This window comes from Passer domesticus, chromosome 31 (assembly GCF_036417665.1).
Source record: "Passer domesticus isolate bPasDom1 chromosome 31, bPasDom1.hap1, whole genome shotgun sequence".
Classification (NCBI taxonomy): Eukaryota; Metazoa; Chordata; class Aves; order Passeriformes; family Passeridae; genus Passer; species Passer domesticus.
The window spans coordinates 2,653,365-2,674,867 of NC_087504.1; the positions used below are offsets into that span (position 1 = coordinate 2,653,365).

General features: G+C 68.9%; 3 protein-coding genes across 10 annotated transcripts; all 3 read left to right on the forward strand.

Annotated features, from left to right (window-relative positions):
• The first annotated feature begins 528 nt into the window (after positions 1-528).
• On the forward strand, positions 529-6,595 carry LOC135287970 (lens fiber major intrinsic protein-like). Of its 4 annotated transcripts, XM_064401240.1 has the most exons (8): positions 529-1,281; positions 2,162-2,482; positions 2,551-2,703; positions 2,779-2,859; positions 4,567-4,686; positions 5,428-5,592; positions 5,681-5,761; positions 6,162-6,595. In XM_064401240.1, the coding sequence occupies exons 1-8, from the start codon at positions 1,267-1,269 to the stop codon at positions 6,372-6,374; spliced, it is 1,149 nt and encodes a 382-aa protein (XP_064257310.1). In that variant the 5' UTR covers positions 529-1,266; the 3' UTR covers positions 6,375-6,595. The 4 variants fall into 4 exon arrangements, with proteins under 4 accessions (XP_064257310.1, XP_064257312.1, XP_064257313.1 ...); XM_064401242.1 differs by lacking the exon at positions 2,162-2,482; XM_064401243.1 differs by lacking the exons at positions 4,567-4,686; positions 5,428-5,592; positions 5,681-5,761; positions 6,162-6,595 and adding an exon at positions 3,245-3,886.
• A 395-nt stretch (positions 6,596-6,990) lies between these two features.
• On the forward strand, positions 6,991-18,307 carry LOC135287946 (protein timeless homolog). Of its 5 annotated transcripts, XM_064401210.1 has the most exons (30): positions 6,991-7,067; positions 7,647-7,783; positions 7,852-8,005; positions 8,094-8,208; positions 8,283-8,345; positions 9,071-9,172; positions 9,263-9,421; positions 9,490-9,623; positions 9,704-9,791; positions 10,961-11,137; positions 11,212-11,429; positions 12,206-12,309; positions 12,394-12,563; positions 12,888-13,010; positions 13,087-13,238; positions 13,313-13,410; positions 13,494-13,611; positions 13,680-13,881; positions 14,944-15,095; positions 15,167-15,252; positions 15,333-15,456; positions 16,120-16,202; positions 16,275-16,423; positions 16,643-16,814; positions 16,892-16,960; positions 17,033-17,151; positions 17,227-17,359; positions 17,440-17,479; positions 17,609-17,706; positions 17,855-18,307. In XM_064401210.1, the coding sequence occupies exons 2-30, from the start codon at positions 7,687-7,689 to the stop codon at positions 17,980-17,982; spliced, it is 3,627 nt and encodes a 1,208-aa protein (XP_064257280.1). In that variant the 5' UTR covers positions 6,991-7,067; positions 7,647-7,686; the 3' UTR covers positions 17,983-18,307. The 5 variants fall into 5 exon arrangements, with proteins under 5 accessions (XP_064257280.1, XP_064257276.1, XP_064257277.1 ...); XM_064401206.1 differs by lacking the exon at positions 6,991-7,067 and having other exon boundaries at positions 7,321-7,783; XM_064401207.1 differs by lacking the exon at positions 6,991-7,067 and having other exon boundaries at positions 7,321-7,783; positions 17,443-17,479.
• Positions 18,308-18,547: 240 nt separating this feature from the next.
• APOF (apolipoprotein F) lies at positions 18,548-19,623 on the forward strand. The gene has a single exon (XM_064401001.1). It carries the CDS (start codon positions 18,548-18,550, stop codon positions 19,415-19,417), a length of 870 nt encoding a protein of 289 aa, XP_064257071.1. The 3' UTR covers positions 19,418-19,623.
• Positions 19,624-21,503: the final 1,880 nt, after the last annotated feature.

Consider the following 21,503-nt stretch of genomic DNA (forward strand, 5'->3'; position numbering starts at 1 on the left):
AGCCCTGTCCCCTGAATTGTGTCAGGTGTGTGACCCCCAGGGACAGCCCTGTCCCCCTGTTTGTGGCAGGTGTGTGACCCCCCTGGGACTGCCCTGTCCCCCCCAGCTCATGTCAGGTGTGTGACACTCCCAGGGACAGCCCTGTCCCCTGAATTGTGTCAGGTGTGTGACCCCCAAGACAGCCCTGTCCCCACTTCTTGTCCCGGGTGTGTGACCCACCCGGGATAACCCTGTCCCTGGTTTGTGGCAGATGTGTGACCCCCAGGGACACCCCTGTCCCCCCCAGCTCATGTCAGGTGTGTGACCCACCTGGGACACCCCTGTCCCCCGTTCTTGTCCCAGGTGTGTGACACTCCCAGGGACACCCCTGTCCCTCTGTTTGTGGCAGGTGTGTGACCCCCGGGACACCCCTGTCCCCAATTCTTGTCCCAGGTGTGTGACACTCCCAGGGACACCCCTGTCCCTGGTTTGTGGCAGGTGTGTGACCCCCCAGGGACTGCCCTGTCCCCCCCAGCTCATATCAGGTGTGTGACACTCCCAGGGACACCCCTGTCCCCAATTCTTGTCCAGGTGTGTGACCCATCCTGGTCCCCCTGTGCCCATCTCAATCCACGTGTGCCACCCCTCCTGTTGCCCCACCAGGGACCCTGTCCCCACTGGTGTGTGACATTGCCACCCCCCTGCCAGGGCACAGCCCCATGCTCATCCCAGGTGTGTCACCCTGTCCCTCGTGCTCATCCCAGGTGTGTCATCCTGTCCCCTGTGCCCCCCTGGTCCCCTGTCCCTGTGCCCATCCCAGGTGTGTCACCCTGTCCCCTGTCCCTGTGCTCATCCCAAGTGTGTCACCCTGTCCCCTGTGCCCCCCTGGTCCCCTGTCCCTGTGCCCATCCCAGGTGTGTCACCCTGTCCCCTGTGCCCCCTCAGCCCCTCCCTGAGGGTCCCTGTGCTCATCCCAGGTGTTCAAACCCCCCCTCATCCCCCCCAGCCTTTCATCCCAGCCTTTCATCTCTGGTTGTCCTGGCAACACCCCAAAGGGTCCCCGGGGGTTGCTATGGCACCCAGGGATGCTGCAAGGACCCCCGCAGCCCCCTCCCAAAATCCTGCCCCACCCTCAGCACCTCAGGGCTGCGCTGTGCCAAGGGGGTGGCAGTGCTGGGGGTGACAGGGACGGGGGTGGCAGTGCCAGGGGGGGTGACAAGGACAGAGGTGGCAGTGCCAGGGGCAGGAGGTGTCCCCACCCCGGCTGTGCTCTCCCACAGCTGCACCATGGCCATCGGGGAGGTAAGACCCTGCGAGCGGCCCCGAGCCCCCCAAAACCACAGCCCCAGAGTCCCCCCCCTGCCAGGGGGGGTGGGTGAGCAGCCCCTAACTCACGGGGACTCCCCCGGCCTGTCAGTTCAGTGCCCAGCCCTGGCACTGGGGTCTCTGCGTGCCCCTCACCGTGGCTCCTGGCCCTGTCATGGCTGCTGTCCCCCTCTTTGTCCCTGTGACCCCCTGTGGCCCCAGTTCCAGGACATCCTGTCACCATAGTGCCCAGGGACTGGGGGTCCCATCCCTGAGGTACCCCATCCTAAAAACTGGGGCATCCTGTTTCCATGGCACCCCATTGCCCCCTGGTACCCCCCCACTGTGGTACCCAGGTGCTGAGGGGTCCCATCCCTGAGGTACCCCATCCCCGTGGGTACCCAAAAACTGGGGCATCCTCTTTCCATGGCACCCCATTTCCTGCAGTGCCCAGGTGCTGAGGGGTCCCATCCCTCAGGTACCCCATCTCTGAGGTGCCCCATCCCAAAAACTGGGGCATCCCATTGCCAGGGCACCCCAATGTCCTGGTACCTCCCCACTGTGGTACCCAGGTGCTGGGGGGTCCCATCCCCAAGATACCCCATCCCTGAGGTACCTCATCCCCGTGGGTACCCAAAAACCGGGGCATCCTCTTTCCAAGGCACCCCATTACCCCCTGGTACCCCCCATGTGGCACCCAGGTGCTGGGGGGGTCCCCTCATGAATGTCCCCCCTCACTCTGGTACCCACCCACGGGGGCATCCTGTTGCCATGGCACCCCATCCCCAAAGCCCCCCGGCCCCATGTCACCCCCTCTCTGTGCCACCCGCCGCTGGCAGTGCCCGTGGGGTGACCCCCGGCCCCGCTGTCCCCCCAGGAGCTGCGCAGCGGCCGCTTCTGGCGGGGGGTTCTGGCGGAGCTGGCGGCCACCCTCATCTTCGTGGGGGTGGTCCTGGGGGCTTCGGCAGCTCCAGAGCCGCTGGCGCCGGCCCTGGCAGGGGGCTTGGCGGCCGGGGGGCTCGTCTGCACCCTCGGGGGTGCCCAGGCCAACCCCGCGCTGACGCTGGCCCTGCTGTGCACCCGCAAGCTGGGCGCCCTGCGCGGGGCCGCGGGGCTCGTGGCCCAGTGCGCGGGGGCCACGCTGGCCTCTGCCGCCGCCCGCGCGGCGCTGCGGGACGACGCCGGCCTCGTCACCAGGGTGAGTGCCCCCCTCCCCGTGCCCGTCCCCATCCCCTGGCACTGCACAGGTGTCCCTCACTGCTGCAGGTGAGGGCGGAGGGGACAGCGGGGACAGCGCTGGCCTGGGAGGCCTTCGCCACCTTCCAGCTGGCGCTGGCCGCCTTCGCCGCCGCGGAGCACGCGGCCCCGCGGGCCGGGCTGGCCCTGGGCAGCGCCGTGGCCGCTGGGGCTCTGGCTGCGGTAAGGACCCCCCCCGTGTCCCACCCGCCCAGGGGGTCCCCACCCCGCCAGGCCCTGACCCCCCGTGTCCCACAGGGGCCGTTCTCGGGGGGCAGCATGAACCCCGCGCGCTCGCTGGGGCCGGCCGTCGTCACCGGCGTCTGGGATGATCACTGGGTGAGTTGGGGGCACCCTTGGGCTCCCCCAGAGTCCCCAAGTAAGGGGGGGCTCCCCTGGCTGCAGCGTGTGACCGCTGTGGTCCCATCCCCACCCTGGGACAGCGGTTCCTGGTCTTCTCTTGGGTGGGTCCCACTGGGACAGGTCAACACCAGCTGTGTCCCCCAGGGTCCTCCTGGTGTCACCGTCACGGGACCGATGTGTCCCCCCATTGCCATCCTTGGGACAAGCCCCATCCCCTCGGGACTGGCCCCCTACCCCAAACAAGTGACACCCCTTCCCCACGGCTGCCCTCACCCCTGGGGCAGGTTCCCGTGCTCAGTCCCCATCCCTGGGGTGGGGTCCCCCTGTCCCTGGGACACCCCAAAACCCCGTGCCCCTGCAGGTGTACTGGCTGGGGCCGGTGCTGGGCGCGGTGCTGGCCGGGCTCTCCTACGAGTTCATCCTGGCGCCCGGAGCCTCCCGGGAGAAGCTGAGCGCCTGCCTCGCCTGCCGGGACGTGGCTCTGGTGGAGACCCCCAGCCTGTCCCCCTCCTCGGTGGCCCCCCCAGCCCAGCAGGGCACTGCCTGACCCCCCCGCCCAGATCCTCCACACCCTGACACCGCATCCTCGCCGCATCCAGAACCTTCCGTGGGGCACCCACAGCATGGGGGGCTCCGTGCCCCCTCCCCTTTCACAGTCCTCTCCCCCTTGGGGGGGATTAAAGGCGTGTCGGGGTCGCAGAGCGATGCTGTGAGGGCACTGGGGGGGTCTCGACCACCGGGGGGGTCTGGGCACGGCGGCACCGGGGCTGCGGGCGGGCGCGCCCTCCCCGCGGCCCCCCGGCGAGGGCGGGGGCCGGGACCCCCCGTCAGCCCGTCCCGTGCCGGGGAGCTGAGCGCAGCAAAGCGCTTTGTGGCGGCCTCTGCAGCCCCGGCAGATTCCGGCGGGCGCCAATGGCCGGGCCGAGCCCTAATCCCCCCCTGGCCGGGGACTCAGCGCCCGCTAAGCCGGGCTGAATAAACCCAAACCCTCCCGCAGACAACAGCACCGGGGCGGGGGGGGGGCAGGGGGGACACCCCGCGGCCCCCACCCAGCGCCCCTCCCGCGGGGTGGGGGCGGCCCCAAAGTGTCCCCAAAATATTTGGGGGGATGGGTGGGAGGTGGGATTTGGGGTCCCCTAAACCCCACTGGGGGCATCAATGGGTCACAGCCCCCCCTTCCCCAGAAAACCCCATGGATGGGGGCAGCGCAGCTCTGGGGGGGGTCCCCACTATTGGGGGGTGCGGGGATGCCCGGGGGGCTCGGGGGGTGGGGGTTCCTCGCCGCGTGTCACCCATCCCGTGGCCCGGGCAGCGAAGGGGTTAACGGGGGGTGGCGGAGGTGGGGTCCCACCCCCGGGGCCGTCCCGGGGGGGGCTTATAAAGGTGGTCACGGGCGGCCCCCGGGGAGGGGAGCGGGGCCGTGGAGGGCAGCGGGGCCAGGCCATGCGGGAGCTGCGCTCGTCCGCCTTCTGGAGGGCCGTCCTGGCCGAGTTCCTGGGCAGCCTCCTCTATGCCCTGCTGGGGCTGGGGGCTTCCCTGCGCTGGGCCCCGGGCCCCCCCAGCGTTGTGGGGGCCGCCTTGGCCTTCGGGTTGGCCCAGACCACCCTGGTGCAGGCTCTGGGCCACGTCAGCGGGGGTCACGTCAACCCGGCCATCACGCTGGCCTTCCTGATGGCCTCGCAGCTCTCGCTGGCCCGTGCCCTGGGCTACCTGCTGGCCCAGGTGTTGGGCATGCTGGCCGGAGCCGGGGTGCTCTACGGGGTGACCCCCGGCCCCGTGCGTGGCACCCTCGGCCTCAGCGCGGTGAGCATCGGGGGCTTGGGGGCGTCTGCAGGGCTGTAATGAGGGTTTGGGGGGGTTGGGGGCTCCAGGAGGTGTTTGGGGGTCTGGGGTACTTTGGGGTTGTAATGGGGATTTGGAGGGATGGGGGGAGTCCCGGGGTTGTTTTGGGATATGGGGTACCATGGGGCTGAAATGGGGGGATGAGGGTTTGGGGGAATTGGGGGGTCCAGGAGGTGGTTTGGGGAGATTGGGGGTGTCCAGGAGGTGGTCTGGGAGAATTTGGGCGGGTCCAGGAGGTGTTTTGGGGTACTATGGGGCTGAAATGGGGAGATGAGAGGTTTGGGGGAATTGGGGTGGTGCAGGAGGTGGTTTGGGGTACCATGGGTCTGAGGGGTTTGGAGAGGTTTGGGGGAATTGGGGGGTCCAGGAGGTGGTTTGGGGGAATTGGGGGGGTTCAGGAGGTGTTTTGGGGGAATTGGGGGGTCCAGGGGGTGTTTTGGGGTACCATGGGGCTGTAATGAGGGTTCTGGGGTTCAGAGGTGTTTGAGGGGTCTGATGGTGGATCGGGGGGGTCCAGAAGATGTTTTGGGGTCTGGGTTGATGCGGGTCAGCAATGGGGACTGGACACCCTGGAGGAATTTGAGGGTGAGGAAGGCTTTGCGGTACAGTGGGATTTTGGGGTGCGGAAGGATAACGAAGGAGGATTTGGGGCGCTGAGGGGGTGAACAACTCCGCGGGGTGCTGAGCCCTCTCCCCCCGCAGCTGCACCCCGGCGTGGGCCCGGGCCAGGGCACGGTGGTGGAGCTGCTCCTGACCGCCCAGTTCGTCCTCTGCGTCTTCGCCAGCTTCGACGACCGCCACGACGGGCGCCCGGCCATGGCCGCCGTGCCCGTCGGCTTCTCCCTCGCCCTCGGCCACCTCTTCGGGGTAAGGGCAACCGCGGGGACCCCGATTCTGGGAGCCTGGGGGCTGGGGGGCAGCCGTGCAGCCCCCCACTGCTCCGTCCCCCCCGCAGATCCACTACACGGGCGCCAGCATGAACCCCGCCCGCTCCTTCGCCCCCGCCGTCATCACCCGCAACTTCGCCAACCACTGGGTAAGTGGGGGGGGGACGGGGACCCCCAAACCCGCCCCGGGCCCCCCCGGTCCCTCCCTGCTTATCCCTGTCCTGCCCCAGCCGCTGGGTCCCCGCTGAAGGCGGGCGGCTGCTGGTGTCACCATGGTGACAGCAGCACCCCAGGGTGCTGGGTACCCCCGACATCCCGGGGAGTGGTTCCAGCCCCCCGGCATCCCGGGGAGCGGGAGACGGGTCCTGACATCCCGGGGAACGGGAGACGGGTTCTGCCCCGCGACATCCCGGGCTTGGGGACACGCGGCCGTTCCCCGCTCACCGGGAGGTCCCGACTGCGCCGGTGCCCGGGCATCAGCGGGGTGGGTGCCGTGCCCCGGAGGGCCGGGGGTGCCCCGGTGCCGGTGCCCACGCCGCCCCCCCGCAGGTGTACTGGGCGGGCCCGCTGCTGGGCGCGGCGCTGGGCGCGGTGCTCTACGAGTTCGCGCTGTGCCCGCGGCCGCGCAGCCTGGCCGAGCGCCTGGCCGCCCTCAAGGGAGAGCCGCCCGCCCCCACGGCCGTCACCGCCGCCGTCGCCGCCGCCGAGCCGCCGCCCGAGCCGCCGGCAGAGCCGCTGGAGCTGAAGACGCAGGGGCTGTAACGGGGCCCGTCCCGGGGCGCGGCCCCGCGCCCGCCGCTGCTTTGCTGTGACGGGGCCGCCGCGGTGCGTGTGGTGCGTGTGTGTGCGGCGCGGCGCGGCGGGCGGGCGGCGGCGGGGCCCCGCTGCCGGGGAACCGGCCACCGGCATGCCCGGGGGGGCCGCCCGTATACCGGGCCGGTGCCGCCCCGCCCCGCCGCGGCGGGACTTCTGTGTTCGGTGAATTAAACCTGCTCTTTTATTTTGGTAACCGCTCGCGGCCGTGCCCGCCGCCGGGAACCGGGAGGGAGCGAGGATGGGGGGGGGACACCGGAGCCCGCCCGGCCGGTGGCGGGAGGTGCCGCCCGTTCCCGCGCCCGCGGCAGGCCCCGCCCAGCCAGCGCCGTTCTTAAAAGGGCAACGCCACCGCCGCGTCCCTTCCCCGCAATGAGCCCCTCCTGTCTTCCACCTCAGCTCCGCGGGCCGGGGGGAGAGGGCAGGGGGATTGCGGGCGCCCCGAGGCAGCGAGCCGCCGGTTTGTGCCGGTGGTGGATGGCGGGGGGTGTGCGGACGGGGTGGGAACCAGGGGGGACACCGGGCTGCTGAGGGGGAGTTGCCGCTTGAAGGGTGCGGGCGGGGCGGGGCCTCGCCCGCGGGAAGTGGGGCGGTTGTGTAAGGCCGCCCCCGCACCGGGAGCGCGGCGGGGACGGGGCGGCGGTGAGCGGGATGGGGGCCGGCACCGCGGCACGCCGGCATCGGGGGGTCCCGGGGGCGGGGGGAGTATCCGGGACAGGCCGGGACCGGGGATTGGGGGTGATCCGGGGCCACCGAAACCGGGGGGGTTTCGGTACCGGAGGGGAGCAGGACGGGGGGGTTGATAGGGGATCGGGGGAACCGGGTGCGCCGGGCTCTGGAGGGTGCTCCGGGATCGGCGGGCTCGGGGAGTGCTCCGGGGAAAACTGGGGGCGGGGGTCCGGGATCGGGCCGGGGGGGGTCGGGAATGCTCCGGGATCCAGAAGGAACCGGAGCCGGGGGGAACCCAAACTGGGGGCTGACGTGGAATCGGAGGAAGCGGGGCTGTGGGATGCGCCGGTATCGGGGCGGACCGGAACGGGAGGTGCGCTGGGATCGGTGCTACCGGAGCCTCGGGGTTCGGTGCGGTCCGGTACCGAGCGGGACCAAGCCTGGGCGGTTCCTCGGTGTTGGGGAAACCGGGACCGGAGGGTACCCCGGGATCGGGGCAGCCGGTACCGGCAGAGTGTACCGGAGGTGGCCAGTGCTGACGGTGGCCCGCAGGCGGCCCCCGGTGCCGGTCCCGTGCGCAGCCCCGCGCTGCATGGACTGGTACATGATGAACTGCGAGCTCCTGGCCACCTGCAGCGCCCTGGGCTACCTGGAGGGCGACGTGTACCACCGGGAGCCCGACTGCCTGGGTAGGTGGGCACCGGGCTGGGGGGGCGGGGGTCGGGGATGGCAGGGATTGACGGCCCCGTGTCCCCAGAGAGCGTCAAGGACCTGATCCGGTACCTGCGCCACGAGGACGAGACCCGGGACGTGCGACAGCAGCTGGGGGCAGCCCAAATCCTGCAGAACGACCTCCTGCCCATCCTGGTGCAGTACCCCCAGGAGAAGCTGCTCTTCGATGCCATCATCAGGTACCAACGGGCGGGGTGGTGGCCTGGGGTGGCCCTGAGGGGGCTCCTGGCTGGGCAGGGGTCCCTCACAGCCCTCTGCTCCTCGCAGGTTGATGGTGAACCTGACCCAGCCGGCCCTGCTGTGCTTTGGGAAGGTGCCAGCGGATGCCACCTCCCGCCACCACTTCCTCCAGGTGCTGTCCTACCTGCAGGCCTACAAGGAGGTGAGTGTGCCCGGGGACGTGCCGCGGGCAGGGGGCTTTGCCCATGTCGCCGTGCTCACGAGGGGTCTCTGCAGGCTTTTGCCAGCGAGAAGGTGTTCGTGGTGCTCAGTGAGAAGCTCTACAACCTCCTGCAGCTGGTGAGTGCCCTGTCCTGGGGGGCTGTGGGTGGTGTCCCTGCTGGGGGTCCCTGGGGGATGTGGGGTCTGTTCCTATCAGGGTCTCTCAAGGACTCTGGGGTCTGTCCCTACTGGGGGTCTCTGGGGGATCTGGGGTCTGTCCCTACTGGGGGTCCCTCAGGGGCTGTGGGGTCTGTCCCTGTTGGGGGTCCCTGGGGGTTGCAGGGTCTGTTCCTGCTGGGGGTTTCTGGGGGGGCTGCAGGGTCTTGGAACTACCAGGGGGCTCCAGGGTCCATCCTTGACCCAAGTCCCTGGGGAATGTGGGGTCTGTCCCTACTGGGGGTCCCTGGGGGTGGGGGGTTTGTTCCTGCTGGGGGTCTCTGGGGGCTGTGGGGTCCGTCCCTGCTGGGAGGTCTCTGGGGGTTGTGGGGTTTGTTCCTGCTGAGGGGTCCCTCCCTGCTGGGGGGTCTCTGGGGGCTGTGAGGTCTGTCCCTGCTGGGGTCTCTGGGGGCTGTGGGGTCTGTCCCTACTGGGGGGTCCCTGGGGGCTGTGGGGTCTGTCCCTACTGGGGGGTCCCTGGGGGCTGTGGGGTCTGTCCCTGCTGGGGGGGTCCCTGGGGGATGTGGGGTCTGTCCCTGCTGGGGGGTCCCTGGGGCTGTGGGGTCTGTCCTGCAGGACTGTGGGGTCCTTCCCTGCCAGGGACCCCCGGGGGGCTGTGAGGGGCCCTGACAGCTCTGTCCCCCCAGGACTGGGAGCAGCGGCAGGAGGAGGACACGCTGCTGATCGAGAGGATCCTGCTGCTGGTGCGCAACGTGCTGCACGTGCCCCCGGACCCCACGGAGGAGCAGGTACCAGGACAGGGCCCTTCCCTGGCTCCCTGACACATGTGGGACCCCAGTGGCTCCACGGGGACCCCGACACCCTGCCACCACCCCCAGCAGGGCGTGGACGGTGACGCCAGCGTGCACGACCGGGTGCTGTGGGCGCTGCACATCAGCGGCATGGACGACCTGCTCAAATTCCTGGCCAGCGCCCAGGTGGAGCAGCAGTGGGCCCTGCACGTGCTGGAGATCATCTCCCTCATGTTCCGTGAGCAGGTGAGCCGGGCCGGGGGCGGCAGGGCAGGGTGGCAGAGCCCCCCCAGTGCTGACAGAGCTGCTGGCAGAGCCCGGAGGAGCTGGCGGCGCTGGGACAGGGGACAGCAGGGGCCGAGCACGGCGAGGACACGCGGGAGCTGGAGACCTTGAGGCAGAGGGAGCTGGCAGAGAAGAGAGCCCGGGCGCTGCAGCGCACGTCCAGGTGAGGAGGGGGCACCCCCGTGGCAGGGATGGGACCCCCGAGGTGGGGACAGCGTCGTTCAGCTCCTGTTTCCTGCCCAGGCATTCCCGCTTCGGTGGCTCCTACGTCCTGCAGGGCGTCAAGTCCATCGGGGACAGGGACGTGGTGTTCCACAAGGGGCTGCACAATGTGAGTGGGGGGCAAGGGGGTGTGGCAGGGGGCACGGGGACAGGGCTGTGTGTGTGGAATGTGGCATTGGGGATGTGGCACAGGGTGGAGGGACAAGGATGTGGTGGGAGACGCAGGAATGTGGTGAGGGGCACGGGTTAGGGACATGGTAAGGGGTAGGGAAAGAGGAACGTGGATGGGACACGAGATGTGGTGTGGGGTATGGGGTCAAGGATGTGGCAGGTGGCACTGGGATGTGGGTGGGGGTCACACAAGCAGGGAGGTGGCAGTGGGCACCAAGGACATGGTAGGGGGTACAGGGATGGTGATGTGGTTGGGGGCATCGGCTGGGCAGGGGGCACAGGGCCAGGGATGGAGAGGGAGCTGTTGTGACATGGACATGGTGGGGTCAGGTACGTGGTGGGGGGCACTGGGACAGGGGCGTGGCAGAGGTCATTGAGATGGGAACGTGGGTAGGGGGCACAGAGACAGGAACACAGGTGGGACACAGGATTGGAAGATGGGATGTGGAGCATGGAACCAGGGGTTGTAAGAACAGAAATGTGCTGTGGGGCTCCAGGACAGGGACACAGAGGGTGGCACTGGGACAGGGACGTGGCAGAGGTTGTTGAGATGGGAATGTGGGTAGGGGGCACAGGGACAGGAACACAGGTGGGACACAGGATTGGAAGATGGGATGTGGACCATGGAACCAGGGATGTGGTGGGGTTGCAGGGACAGGAATGTGCTGTGGGGCTCCAGGACAGGGACACAGCGGGTGGCACAGAGACAGGGACGTGGCAGAGGTTGTTGAGATGGGAATGTGGGTAGGGGGCACGGGGACAGGAACACAGGTGGGACACAGGATTGGAAGGTGGGATGTGGAGCATGGAACCAGGGGTTGTAAGAACAGAAATGTGCTGTGGGGCTCCAGGACAGGGACACAGAGGGTGGCACTGGGACAGGGACGTGGCAGAGGTTGTTGAGATGGGAACGTGGGTAGGGGGCACAGGGACAGGAACATAGGTGGGACACAGGATTGGAAGATGGGATGTGGACCATGGAACCATGGGTTGCAGGGACAGGAATGTGCTGTGGGGCTCCAGGACAGGGACACAGCGGGTGGCACAGAGGCAGGGACGTGGCAGGAGGCACCACAGGGATAAACCTGGCCCCTCAATGTCCTGCAGCTGAAGAGCTACACCCACGACCTGGGCAAGGAGCCGCGGCGGCTGCCCCGGCGCCGGCAGGCCGCCCCCGAGGCCGAGCCCTCGCGCCGCTCCGCCCGCAACGTGCGGCTCTTCCTGCGCCGCTTCTGCCAGGACTTCCTGGAGGACTGCTACAACCGCCTGATGCTGCTGGTCAAGGTGAGGGGCTGCCAGGGCCGGGATCCCTTCTCCAGCTATGGGACCCCTGCTGAGACCCCCTGGTCGCCCCCCAGGACCAGCTGGTGCGGGAGAAGGCTCAGCAGCACGATGAGACTTACTACCTGTGGGCCACCGCCTTCTTCATGGCCTTCAACCGGCTGCACGGCTTCCGGCCCGAGCTGGTGTCCGAGACCGTGGGCGTCCGCGCCTTCCACTTCATCGAGCAGAACCTCACCACCTATTACGAGATGGCTCTGATGGACAAGAAGGAGGCAACAACCTGGGCCCGCAGGTGAGCACCTGGGACACCTTTTGGTGGTGAGTCCCAGCACTTGGGATTGTCCTTGAGTCTCCTTGTGGTGTCTGGGACCTTCTGGGATGCCCTTTGGTGGTGAATCCCAGCACTTGGGATTCTCCTTGAGATTCCCCATGGTGTCTGGGACCTTTTGGAGACTCCCACAGTACCTGAGATACCCCCAGTGCCTGGGACTCCTTGGGCACCTGGGACACTCTTTGGTGTCTGGGACCTTCTGGGACACCCTTTGGTGGTGAATCCCTGTACCTGGGATTCTTCTTGAGACTCCCCATGGTGCCTGGGACCTTCTGGAGACCTGGGACCCCCACAGTACCTGAGATACCCCCAGTGCCTGGGACTCCTTGGACATGTGGGAGACTCCAGGGCACCTGGGACACCCTTTGGTGGTGAATCCCTGTACCTGGGATTCTCCTTGAGTCTCCTTGTGGTGTCTGGGACCTTCTGGGGACCCCCACAGTACCTGGGATACCCCCAGTGCCTGGGACTCCTTGGACATCTGGGAGATTCCAGGGCACCTGGGACACCCCTTGGTGTCTGGGCCTCTCAGCTACTTGGGACCCCGTGGTGTCTGGGACCCCCTGGACACTTGGGACCCCGTGATCACCTATGACCTCCCTGGTGCCTGGAACACCCTGGAAACCCAGGACCCCCTGGGCACCTGGGACTCTCTGTGTTGCTTGAGACCCCCTTGGGCATTTGGAGTGCCTGGGAGCCCCGCTGTGCCCCCGTGACCCCCTCGCTGCCATGCCCAGGATGCACCTGGCGCTGAAGGCCTACCAGGAGCTGCTGCGGACGGTGCAGGAGATGGATCGCTCGCCGGAGCCGGCCGTGCGGGACAGCAGCCAGGTCATCAAGAGTGCGTCCCTCTGCCCCTCTGTCCCTCTGCCCGTCCCTGGCGTGTCCCTGAGCTGCCCCTTCTCACTGCCACCCTCCTCCCCAGGCAACATCTTCTACCTGATGGAATACCGGGAGCTCTTCCTCACGCTCTTCCGCAAGTTCGACGAGACCAAGCAGCCGCGCAGCTTCCTGCGGGACCTGGTGGAGACGGCCCACCTCTTCCTCCGCATGCTGGAGCGCTTCTGCCGCGGCCGTGCCAACCTCGTGGTGCAGGTGGGGTGTGCCTGCCCCGCCTGGGGGTCCCTGGGGGTCGGGCAGCCCCTCCTGACCCCATCCTTGCCAAGCTCGTGGTGCAGGTGGGGTGTGCCTGCCCTGCCTGGGGGTCCCTGGGGGTCGGGCAGCCCCTCCTGACCCCATCCTTGCCAAGCTCGTGGTGCAGGTGGGGTGTGCCTGCCCCGCCTGGGGGTCCCTGGGGGTCGGGCAGCCCCTCCTGACCCCATCCTTGCCAAGCTCGTGGTGCAGGTGGGGTGTGCCTGCCCCGCCTGGGGGTCCCTGGGGGTTGGGCAGCCCCTCCTGACCCCATCCTTGCCCCCCCAGAGCAAACGTGTGAGGAGGAAGAAGAAGAAGCCTCGCGTGCCGGCGGTGCCCGCCCCGCCCAGCGCCGCGGAGCTGGAGCAGCTCTGGGAAGGATTGGCCCCGCAGGTCCAGGCCTGCCTGGAGGTACCAGGGAAGGGTTCAGCCTCACGTGGGGCTTCTGGGGGTGCTGTTGGGGCTGAGTAACCCTGTCCTGCCCCAGGGCGAGGTGCCCCTCCCCGAGGACGTGGTGCCCTTTGACGCGGCCTCGGAGACGCCGGTGGAGGAGCAGCGCGCGGCGGCTCTGCTGCGGATCCAGGAGTGCCTGCGGCAGTCTCGCGTGCCCCAGGCCCTGCAGCTGCTGCGCTCAGCCAGGTACCTGCCCCGCGGTGCCCCTCTCGTGCCCGGGGTGTGGGGACGCAGTGCCAGCCTGTCCCCGCTGTCCCCAGGGAGGTCTGGCCCGAAGGGGATGTGTTTGGATCTGCGGATGTGGGGCCGCCCGAGGAGACCCGGCTGCTGCGGGAGATCCTCGTCGCTTCCCTGCCCGGTGAGTCCCCACCTGTAACCCTGGGAAGTGGGAAAACTTTGGGCTGGGATGCTGCAGCAGACCCTCAGCACATCCCACCACAGGACACACACCCACCGAGCCTGAGGAGCTGGAGGAAGAGGAAGAGGAGGACGAGGAAGAGGAGGAACAGACCGTGCAGGTGTCGGAGAAGGAATTCAACTTCCTCGACTACCTGAAGCGGTGAGAAGGGTTTGGGGAGGGCCTGGGGGTCTCGCTGAGGGTCAGCCACGCTGACAGGGCTGTCACAGGTTCGCCTGTGCCCCCGTGGTGCGGGCGCTGGTGCTGCTGCTGCGGGGCTACGCGCGGAACAGCGCCCGCACCAACCACTGCGCCGCGCGCCTGCTGCACCGCCTGGCCCGCGACCTGCGCATGGAGCCCCTGCTCTTCCAGCTCTCCCTCTTCGCCCTCTTCCACCGCCTGCTCAGCGACCCCGCGGCTGCTGCGCACCAGGTCAGACAGGGCCCCGAGCCCCCCGCGGGAGGGGGCTGGCCCTGCAGCCCCCAGCCCCACTCGGTCCCCAAAATATCCCAATCCTTGCTGTCCCTGCAGCCCCCAGCCCCACAGTCCCAAAAATATCCCAGTCCTTGCTCTGTCTCTACAGCTCCCAGCTCTGCTCAGTCTCTAGAATATCCCAGCCCCACTCAGTCCCTCGGATCTCCCAGCCCTGCTCTGTCCTGCAGTCCCCAGCCCTGCTCTGTCCCTGCAACCACCAGCCCTGCTCATCCCCAGAATCTCCCAGCCCCACTCAGTCCCCAGAATCTCCCACCCTGCTCTGATCCTGCAGCCCCCAGCCCCACTCGGTCCCCAAAATATCCCAGCCCTGCTCTGTCCCTGCAGCCCCCAGCCCTGCTCATCCCCAGAATCTCCCAAACCTTGCTCTGTGCTCTGTCCCTGCAGCCCCCATCCTCACTCAGTCCCCAAAATATCCCAGTCCTTGCTCTGATCCTGCAGCCCCCAGCCCCACTCAGTCCCCAAAATATCCCAGCCCCTCTCAGTCCCCAGAATCTCCCAGTCCTTGCTCTGCCCCTGCAGCCCCCAGCCCCACTCAGTCCCCAGAATCTCCCAGTCCTTGTTCTGTCCCTGCAGCCCCCAGCCCCACTCAGTCCTCAAAATATCCCAGCCCCTCTTAGTCCCCTGCAGCCCCCATCCCCATTCAGTCTCCAGCATCTCCCAGCCTTCCTCAGTCCCCAGAATCTCCCAGCCTTCCTCTCTCCCTGCAGCCCCCAGCCCCACTCAGTCCCCAGAATCTCTCCATTCTTGCTCTGTCCCTGCAGCCCCCAGCCCCACTCAGTCCCCTGCAGCCCCCAGCTCCGCTCAGTTCCCAGAATCTCCCAGCCCCTCTGAGTCCCCAGAATCTCCCAGCCCAGCTCTGTCCCTGAAGCCCCCAGCCCCTCTGAGTCCCCAGAATCTCCCAGCCCAGCTCTGTCCCTGAAGCCCCCAGCCCCGCTCAGTTCCCAGAATCTCCCAGCCCAGCTCTGTTCCTGCAGCCTCTCTCCCTCCTGCTGTCCCCAGGAGCTGGTGACCTTGGCCAAGTTCATTCTGGGCAAGTTCTTTGCGCTGGCGGCCACCAACAAAAAGGCCTTTGTGGAGCTGCTCTTCTGGAAGAGCCCGGCCATCGTCTGTGAGATGACCAAGGGCTACAGCTCCCTGCAGGAGGGAGAGGGGTGAGTGGGGCTTGGGAGGGGGCTGCCCCTCCCTCCTCCCCTCCCCTCACCTCCCTTCTGCCCCTCCCCAGGACCACCCGGAGCCGGGTGCCCCCCTGGACCCCCCAGGAGGAGCAGGAGCTGCGGGAGCTGTACTGGAAGTACAAGGAGGTGGAAGGTACCGGGGGTCTCTGGGGTCTCTGAGGGACCCCTGGGGGGCGGCAGGAGCTCTGTCTCTGCATCCTCTCTGTCCCACAGGTGGGGACATCATCGCTGCCATCCTGGCCCATCTCCCCACGCCCGGGCGGACGCGGAGGCAGGTGGTGAAGCAGCTGGTGAGGATGGGGCTGGCCAGCAGTGCCAAGGACTTCCCGCGGGAGAGGTGGGTCAGGGACCCCCGGGGACAGGGCAGGGACCCCCGGGGACAGGGCAGGGACCCCTGGAGACAGGGCAGGGACCCCCCGGGGACAGGTCAGAGACCCCCAGGGAGAGGGGAGGGACCCCCAGGGACAGGTCAGAGACCCCCGGGGACAGGGCAGGGACCCCCGGGACAGGTCAGAGACCCCCAGGACAGGGCAGGGACCCCCGGGGACAGGGCAGGGACCCCCAGGACAGGGCAGGGACCCCCGGGGACAGGGCAGGGACCCCCAGGGACAGGGCAGGGACCCCTGGGACAGGGCAGGGACCCCCAGGGACAAGTCAGAGACCCCCAGGGACAGGGCAGGGACCCCCAGGGACAGGTCAGAGACCCCCAGGGAGAGGGGAGGGACCCCCAGGGACAAGGCAGGGACCCCCAGGGACAGGGCAGGGACCCCCGGAGACAGGTCAGAGACCCCCCGGGACAGGGCAGGGACCCCCGGGACAGGGGAGGGACCCCTGGAGACAGGTCAGAGACCCCCAGGGACAGGGCAGGGACCCCCGGGGACAGGGCAAGGACCCCCAGGGACAGGGCAGGGACCCCCGGGACAGGGCAGGGACCCCCGGGACAGGGCAGGGACTGACCTCCCCCCAGGGCAGGGACCCACAGCTGTTTCCCACCCCACAGGAAGGGCACCAGCATCGTGCTGTGGACGCAGGAGCAGGAGGAGGAGCTGACGCGGCTCTTCGAGGAGTTCCAGGGCTCGGATGGTGAGCTGGACACGGGGGGCACACCCCAAAAAATCCCCCTGTGGCCCCCCACCCTGACTCTCCTCCCCACAGACGTCCTGGGGAACATCATGAAGCACCTGACGGCGCGGCGCTCGCGGGCTCGGGTGGTGGAGAAGCTGCTGGGGATGGGGCTGGTGGCTGAGCGCAAGGAGCTGTACAAGAAACGGCGGAGGAAGAGCCACGGCCCCAGCCCCGGGCAGGTATGGGGGGCTGGAGAGTGCTGGGCTGTGCCCTGGGGGTGCTGTCCCACCCTGGGGACACCCAAACAGGGTCCTGTCCCCATCCTGGGGGCACCCAAACAGGACCCTGTCCCCATCCTGGGGGCTGGAGGGTGCTGGGCTGTGCCCTGGGGGTGCTGTCCCACCCTGGGGACACCCAAAAAGGGTCCTGGGGACACCCAAACACTGCTGGTCCCACAGGCTGCCACAGGTGTCCCAGCCATGCCCACCCAAGACAGCTCAGGGGAGGATGAGGACAGCGAGGAGGAGGAAGAGGAGGATGAGGACGAAGCAGAGGAAGGCCTCACAGAGGAGCACTGGGTGCCCGAGGAAGGGGCTGGGCAGGACCTGGCGCAGCGCCTGCATCGGGAAGGTGGGCGAGGGGCTCCAAACCCCCCCGGGTGGGCTTGGCGAGGGGCTGGACCCCGTGTCACCTTGTGCTGTCCCCAGGGCTGGCCGGGCCCCTGCGCTGGCTGGAGAACTGCCTGCGGAGGGCAGCGGGGGACCGCGAGGAGGACGGTGAGCGGGGTGGGGGTCGGCCGGGGGGGGGTCTGCGGGGTCGGGGTCCCGCTGAGGGCGCTCCCCTTCCAGGCGTGTCCCACCCGGTGCCGCTGGTGCCGCTGACGGAGGAGAACGAGGACGCCATGGAGAACCGGCGCTTCCAGAGGCTGCTGCGGCAGCTGGGGCTGCGGCCCCCGGCCAGCGAGCAGGTGAGGTCGCTGTCCCATCCCTGTCCCCATCGCTGTCCCCAGCACAGCCCTGCAATGTCCCCCCTGTCCCCCCAGGAGTCCTTCTGGCGCATCCCCGCCGCCCTCACCCCGCAGCAGCTGCGGCGCGCGGCCGCCTCCATCGCCCACCGTGGCCCCTCAGGGTCCCCCCAGGACCTGCCAGGGCCACCCAGGTGTCCCCAGGAACCAGGTGAGGGGTGGGGCTGGGGGTGTGGGACCCCCGCTGGGTGTGGGGCTGGCTCTGAGCCCCCCTCTCCTTGTGCCCCTCAGCAGAGCCGCTGCCGGCAGGGCTGGGATCAGACTCGGAGAGGTGAGACTGGGATTCCCGTCTCAGCTTGTGGGGTGTCCTGGGTTTGGGAGGGGTCTTCTCCCTGCCTGGGGAGGGGATTCAGCCCCCTGGGTCCTCCCCATGTGGGGCTGAGCTGTGGAACCCCTGCAGCGAGGAGCCTGTCCCCGTCCCTGTCCCCAGCCCGGCGCGGCCGCGCACCAAGAGGCGCCGGGAGCTCGCCAGCGAGGATGAGGATGGTGGGAGCTCAGGTGGGTTCAGCCCCTCTGCTCGCTCCTGGGGGGGCTCAGCGGGCTCTGGGTGTCACCAGGGGCGCTGCTAGGCCGGGGTTGTCCTGTCCCTGTCCTCTTTGCCATGTCCCCAGGGGGCTCAGCCCTCTCTCCTCTTCCTCATCCGCAGGCACCGAGCCGGCCCCGCCAGCTCCCCACCCCGAGGAGGATGAGGAGGAGGAGGAGGAGGAAGATCCACAGCCCCGGGGGAGGCGGAAGCGCCTCCGCTGCCTGGAAGAGGAAGAGGAGGAGGACTGAGAGGCTTCCCTTAGGCTGCCTGTGCCCAGGCCTTGTGCTGTTTGCTGGGCTTTTTGCAGATTTTATTGGGTTTCTGCAGGTTTTCTGGGGTTTCTACAGCTTTTCTGGGGTTTCTGCAGATTTTCTTCTGCAGGTTTTTATGCTGTTTTTAAAGGCTGCACAAACAAGTTTCTCCACCATCCCCCTCCTTCCTTTAGTGTCACTATCTCTCTGTTTTACCCCAAATTCCTTTTCCTCAGCTGTTGGGGTTGGGATTTTTTTTTTTTTCTTAGAAGTTTTTAAATCTAGCCAGGGCCTAAATAAATAAAAGCGACTTTTGCCCTTCTTGGGTGTGTGTGGGTCTGCCGGGGGGCTCAGGGAGTGCCCAGTCCCTGGCCCCGTGTCGCAATCCCTGATAACAGCGGCTATAAATCGCTCACGGGGCCGGCGCGGCCGCAGCGGCCGGACAGGGCAGGGGACGGCGGCGAGCGGGTGAGCCTGGGCACGGGGCGGGCACGGGGGGCTGCAGCCACGGGGGTCTCACGGCAGCTCCGTCCTTCTCCCCCCTCCCAGAGCCACCACCACCATGCCGCGGGTTCTGCTCTTCCTCCCGCTCCTCATCCTCGGCGGCACCGCGTCCGTCGTCACCCCCGGTCTGGCTGCCGGTGACCGGGCGCTGCTGGCCGAGCTGGCGGGGCTGGCAGAGCCCGTCCCTCGGCGGGCACCGGGCATCCCGTGCCGCACCCTCGGCCCCGACGCCCTGCCCGGTTTCTCGCGGCTGCCGCCGCTGCCCCGCGGCCTGGCCCGCGCCGCCATGGCGCTGGCGCTGCTCAAGGCTGGCTGTGCCCCCCAGGCCGACGCCGCGGCGCTGCAGCTGGCACGGGAGCTGGGGACCCCCCGGGCCGCGGCGCTGCTGCGGGGGCTGGTGCGGCTACCGGGCGCTCCGGCCCCGCGGCCGCTGGCGCTGCTGCTGCTCAGCCTGGCACGGCCGGGGGGCTCTGCCTGCGTGGATCCCACCCGGCTGCGGACCCCCACAGAACCCACGGCACCCTCGGGCTGGCAATTCCCGGTGGCCCGGCCGTGCCGCGGCGCCGCGCGGCGTCGCCGGGAGGACGAGGACGCCTGCAGCCCGGCGGGGGAGCGGGAAGCCCACCGCGTGCTGGACTGGGTGCCGGGAGTCAGCATCTTCTACAACCTGGGCACCAGCGTCTACTTCGCCTTCCAGGGCTGCCAGGCCACGGCGTCCACGCGGGCGCTGGAGGCCGCCGAGGACCTGGGCTACGCCGGGCTGGCGGCGCTCACCGGGGGCCTGGGGGGCCCGGTGGCCTTGGGGGTGCAGCTGGGGCTGCAGCCGGGGCTCAAGGCGGGCGTGCGGGCGCTCGTCGGGTACTTCACGTCGGCCGGGGAGCCCTCGCCGGTGCCCACCGCCCACAGCGGCGCCGTGGTCATCGTCTGAATAAAGGGCACGTGTGGCACTCGGCGTCTGGGGACGGATCGATCGATGAGGGGTCACCCTGCCCTGGGGCACCCGGGCCTCGGCCGCGTGGTGGCAGCGGGGCTGGGCTTGTCACTGTCCCTTTGTGGCTCTGTCGCTGTAGGCCCTGTCCCCACAGCCAGTCTGTACCAATGGCCACGCTGCCTTGTCCCTGTCCCCATGGCTCTCTCCTGTCCCTGTCCCCATGGCTCTCTCCTGTCCCTGTCCCCAGGGCTCTGTCCCTCCTGTCTGTCCCTGTCCCCATGGCTTCCTCCCTCCAGCCTGTCCCTGTCCCCAGGGCTCTCTCCTGTCCCCATCCCCAGGGCTTTCTCCCTCCCTCCAGCCTGTCCCTGTCCCCATGGCTCTCTCCTGTCCCTGTCCCCATGGCTCTCTCCTGTCCCTGTCCTCATGGCTCTCTCCCTCCTGTCTGTCCCTGTCCCCACGGCTCTCTCCTGTCCCTGTCCCCATGGCTTCCTCCCTCCAGCCTGTCCCTGTCCCCATGGCTCTCTCCTGTCCCCATCCCCAGGGCTCTCTCCCTCCTGTCTGTCCCTGTCCCCTTGGCTCTCTCCTGTCCCTGTCCCCAGGGCTCTGTGTCCCTCTCCCCATGGCCCTGACCCTGTCCCCATCCCTGCAGATTCTCCCTGACTCTGTACCCCTGTCCCCACAGCTTGTCACCGTCCCCCTGGCTCTGTCACTGTCCCCCTGTCCCCATGGCCTGTCCCTGTCCTCAGGCTGTCCCTGTCCCCATAGCCTGTCCCCATCCCCCTGGCTCTGTCCCTGTCCCCAGGCTGTCCCCATCCCCCTGTCCCTGTCCCCCTGGCTCTGTCCCTGTCCCCACGGCCTGTGCTGGTCCCCTCCGTTCCTGTCCCCATGGCTCTGTCCCTGTCCCCACGGCTCTGTCCCTGTCCCCACGGCCTGTCCCTGTCCCCAGGCTGTCCCTGTCCCCATGGCCTGTCCCTGTCCCCAGGCTGTCCCCATCCCCCTGTCCCTGTCCCCACGGCCTGTCCCTGTCCCCAGGCTGTCCCCATCCCCCTGTCCCTGTCCCCAGGCTGTCCCTGTCCCCACGGCCTGTCCCTGTCTCCCTGGCTCTGTCCCCACGGCCTGTCCCTGTCCCCAGGCTGTCCCCATCCCCCTGGCTCTGTCCCTGTCCTTACAGCTGTCCCTGTCCCCACGGCCTGTCCCTGTCTCCCTGGCTCTGTCCCCATCCCCATGGCTCTGTCCCCAGGCTGTCCCCATCCCCCTGGCTCTGTCCCCATCCCCCTGGCTCTGTCCCTGTCCTTACAGCTGTCCCTGTCCCCAGGCTGTCCCCATCCCCATGGCCTGTCCCTGTCCCCAGGCTGTCCCGGTCCCCTCCGTCCCCGTCCCCGTCGCCCCGCCCATCCCGGGTCCCTCCCCCGTTCTCCGCTGACCCCGCCCCATGACCACGCCCCCGTAATAACCCCGCCCGCTAAGCCACGCCCCTCGCGTGACGTAAAATTGGGGAAACGAACAAACATGCTCAAAGCCTCCCGCTACGGGGGCGTGGCCTCGGCGCCGCTCTCCGCCAATCAGCGAGCAGAGCGGGGAGGGGGCGTGGCCAGCCCGCCTTCCTGCTCCGGTGGCGGCCGAGGTGGGTCGGGGGTCCCGGGGGGGACCGGGGGCGGAACGTGGGCGGTCCTGGAGCCCGGGGAGCCCCGGGGAGCCCCGGGGGAGGCGGGCACAGGCAGGGCACCCCGGCCGGGGCACACAGAGCGTCCCTTGGAGGGCTGTCCCGCTGGGCCGGGGGCGTTCGGGGGCACCCACCCCTGCGGGAAGGGCACCGGGGGGTACCCGGGGGATTCAATGGGGGTCCGGTCTAGGGGGGCTTCTCAGGAGGGGCCTGGGGTGCTGCACAAGGGGTGCTGGGGGTCCTCTTGTGGGCGTTCTGTGCGTGTGCCCCCCGCCCCCGGTGGGGAGCCCCCCTCGGCTCAGCCCCTGCTCCCACCGCAGGACGCGGCTGCCGGTCCGCGACCACCCCCGCGGGAGCCAGGGGACCCCCGGGAGCTGCCGGGGCTGAGGCAGAGCGCAGGGAACCCCGGGACCACCCAGG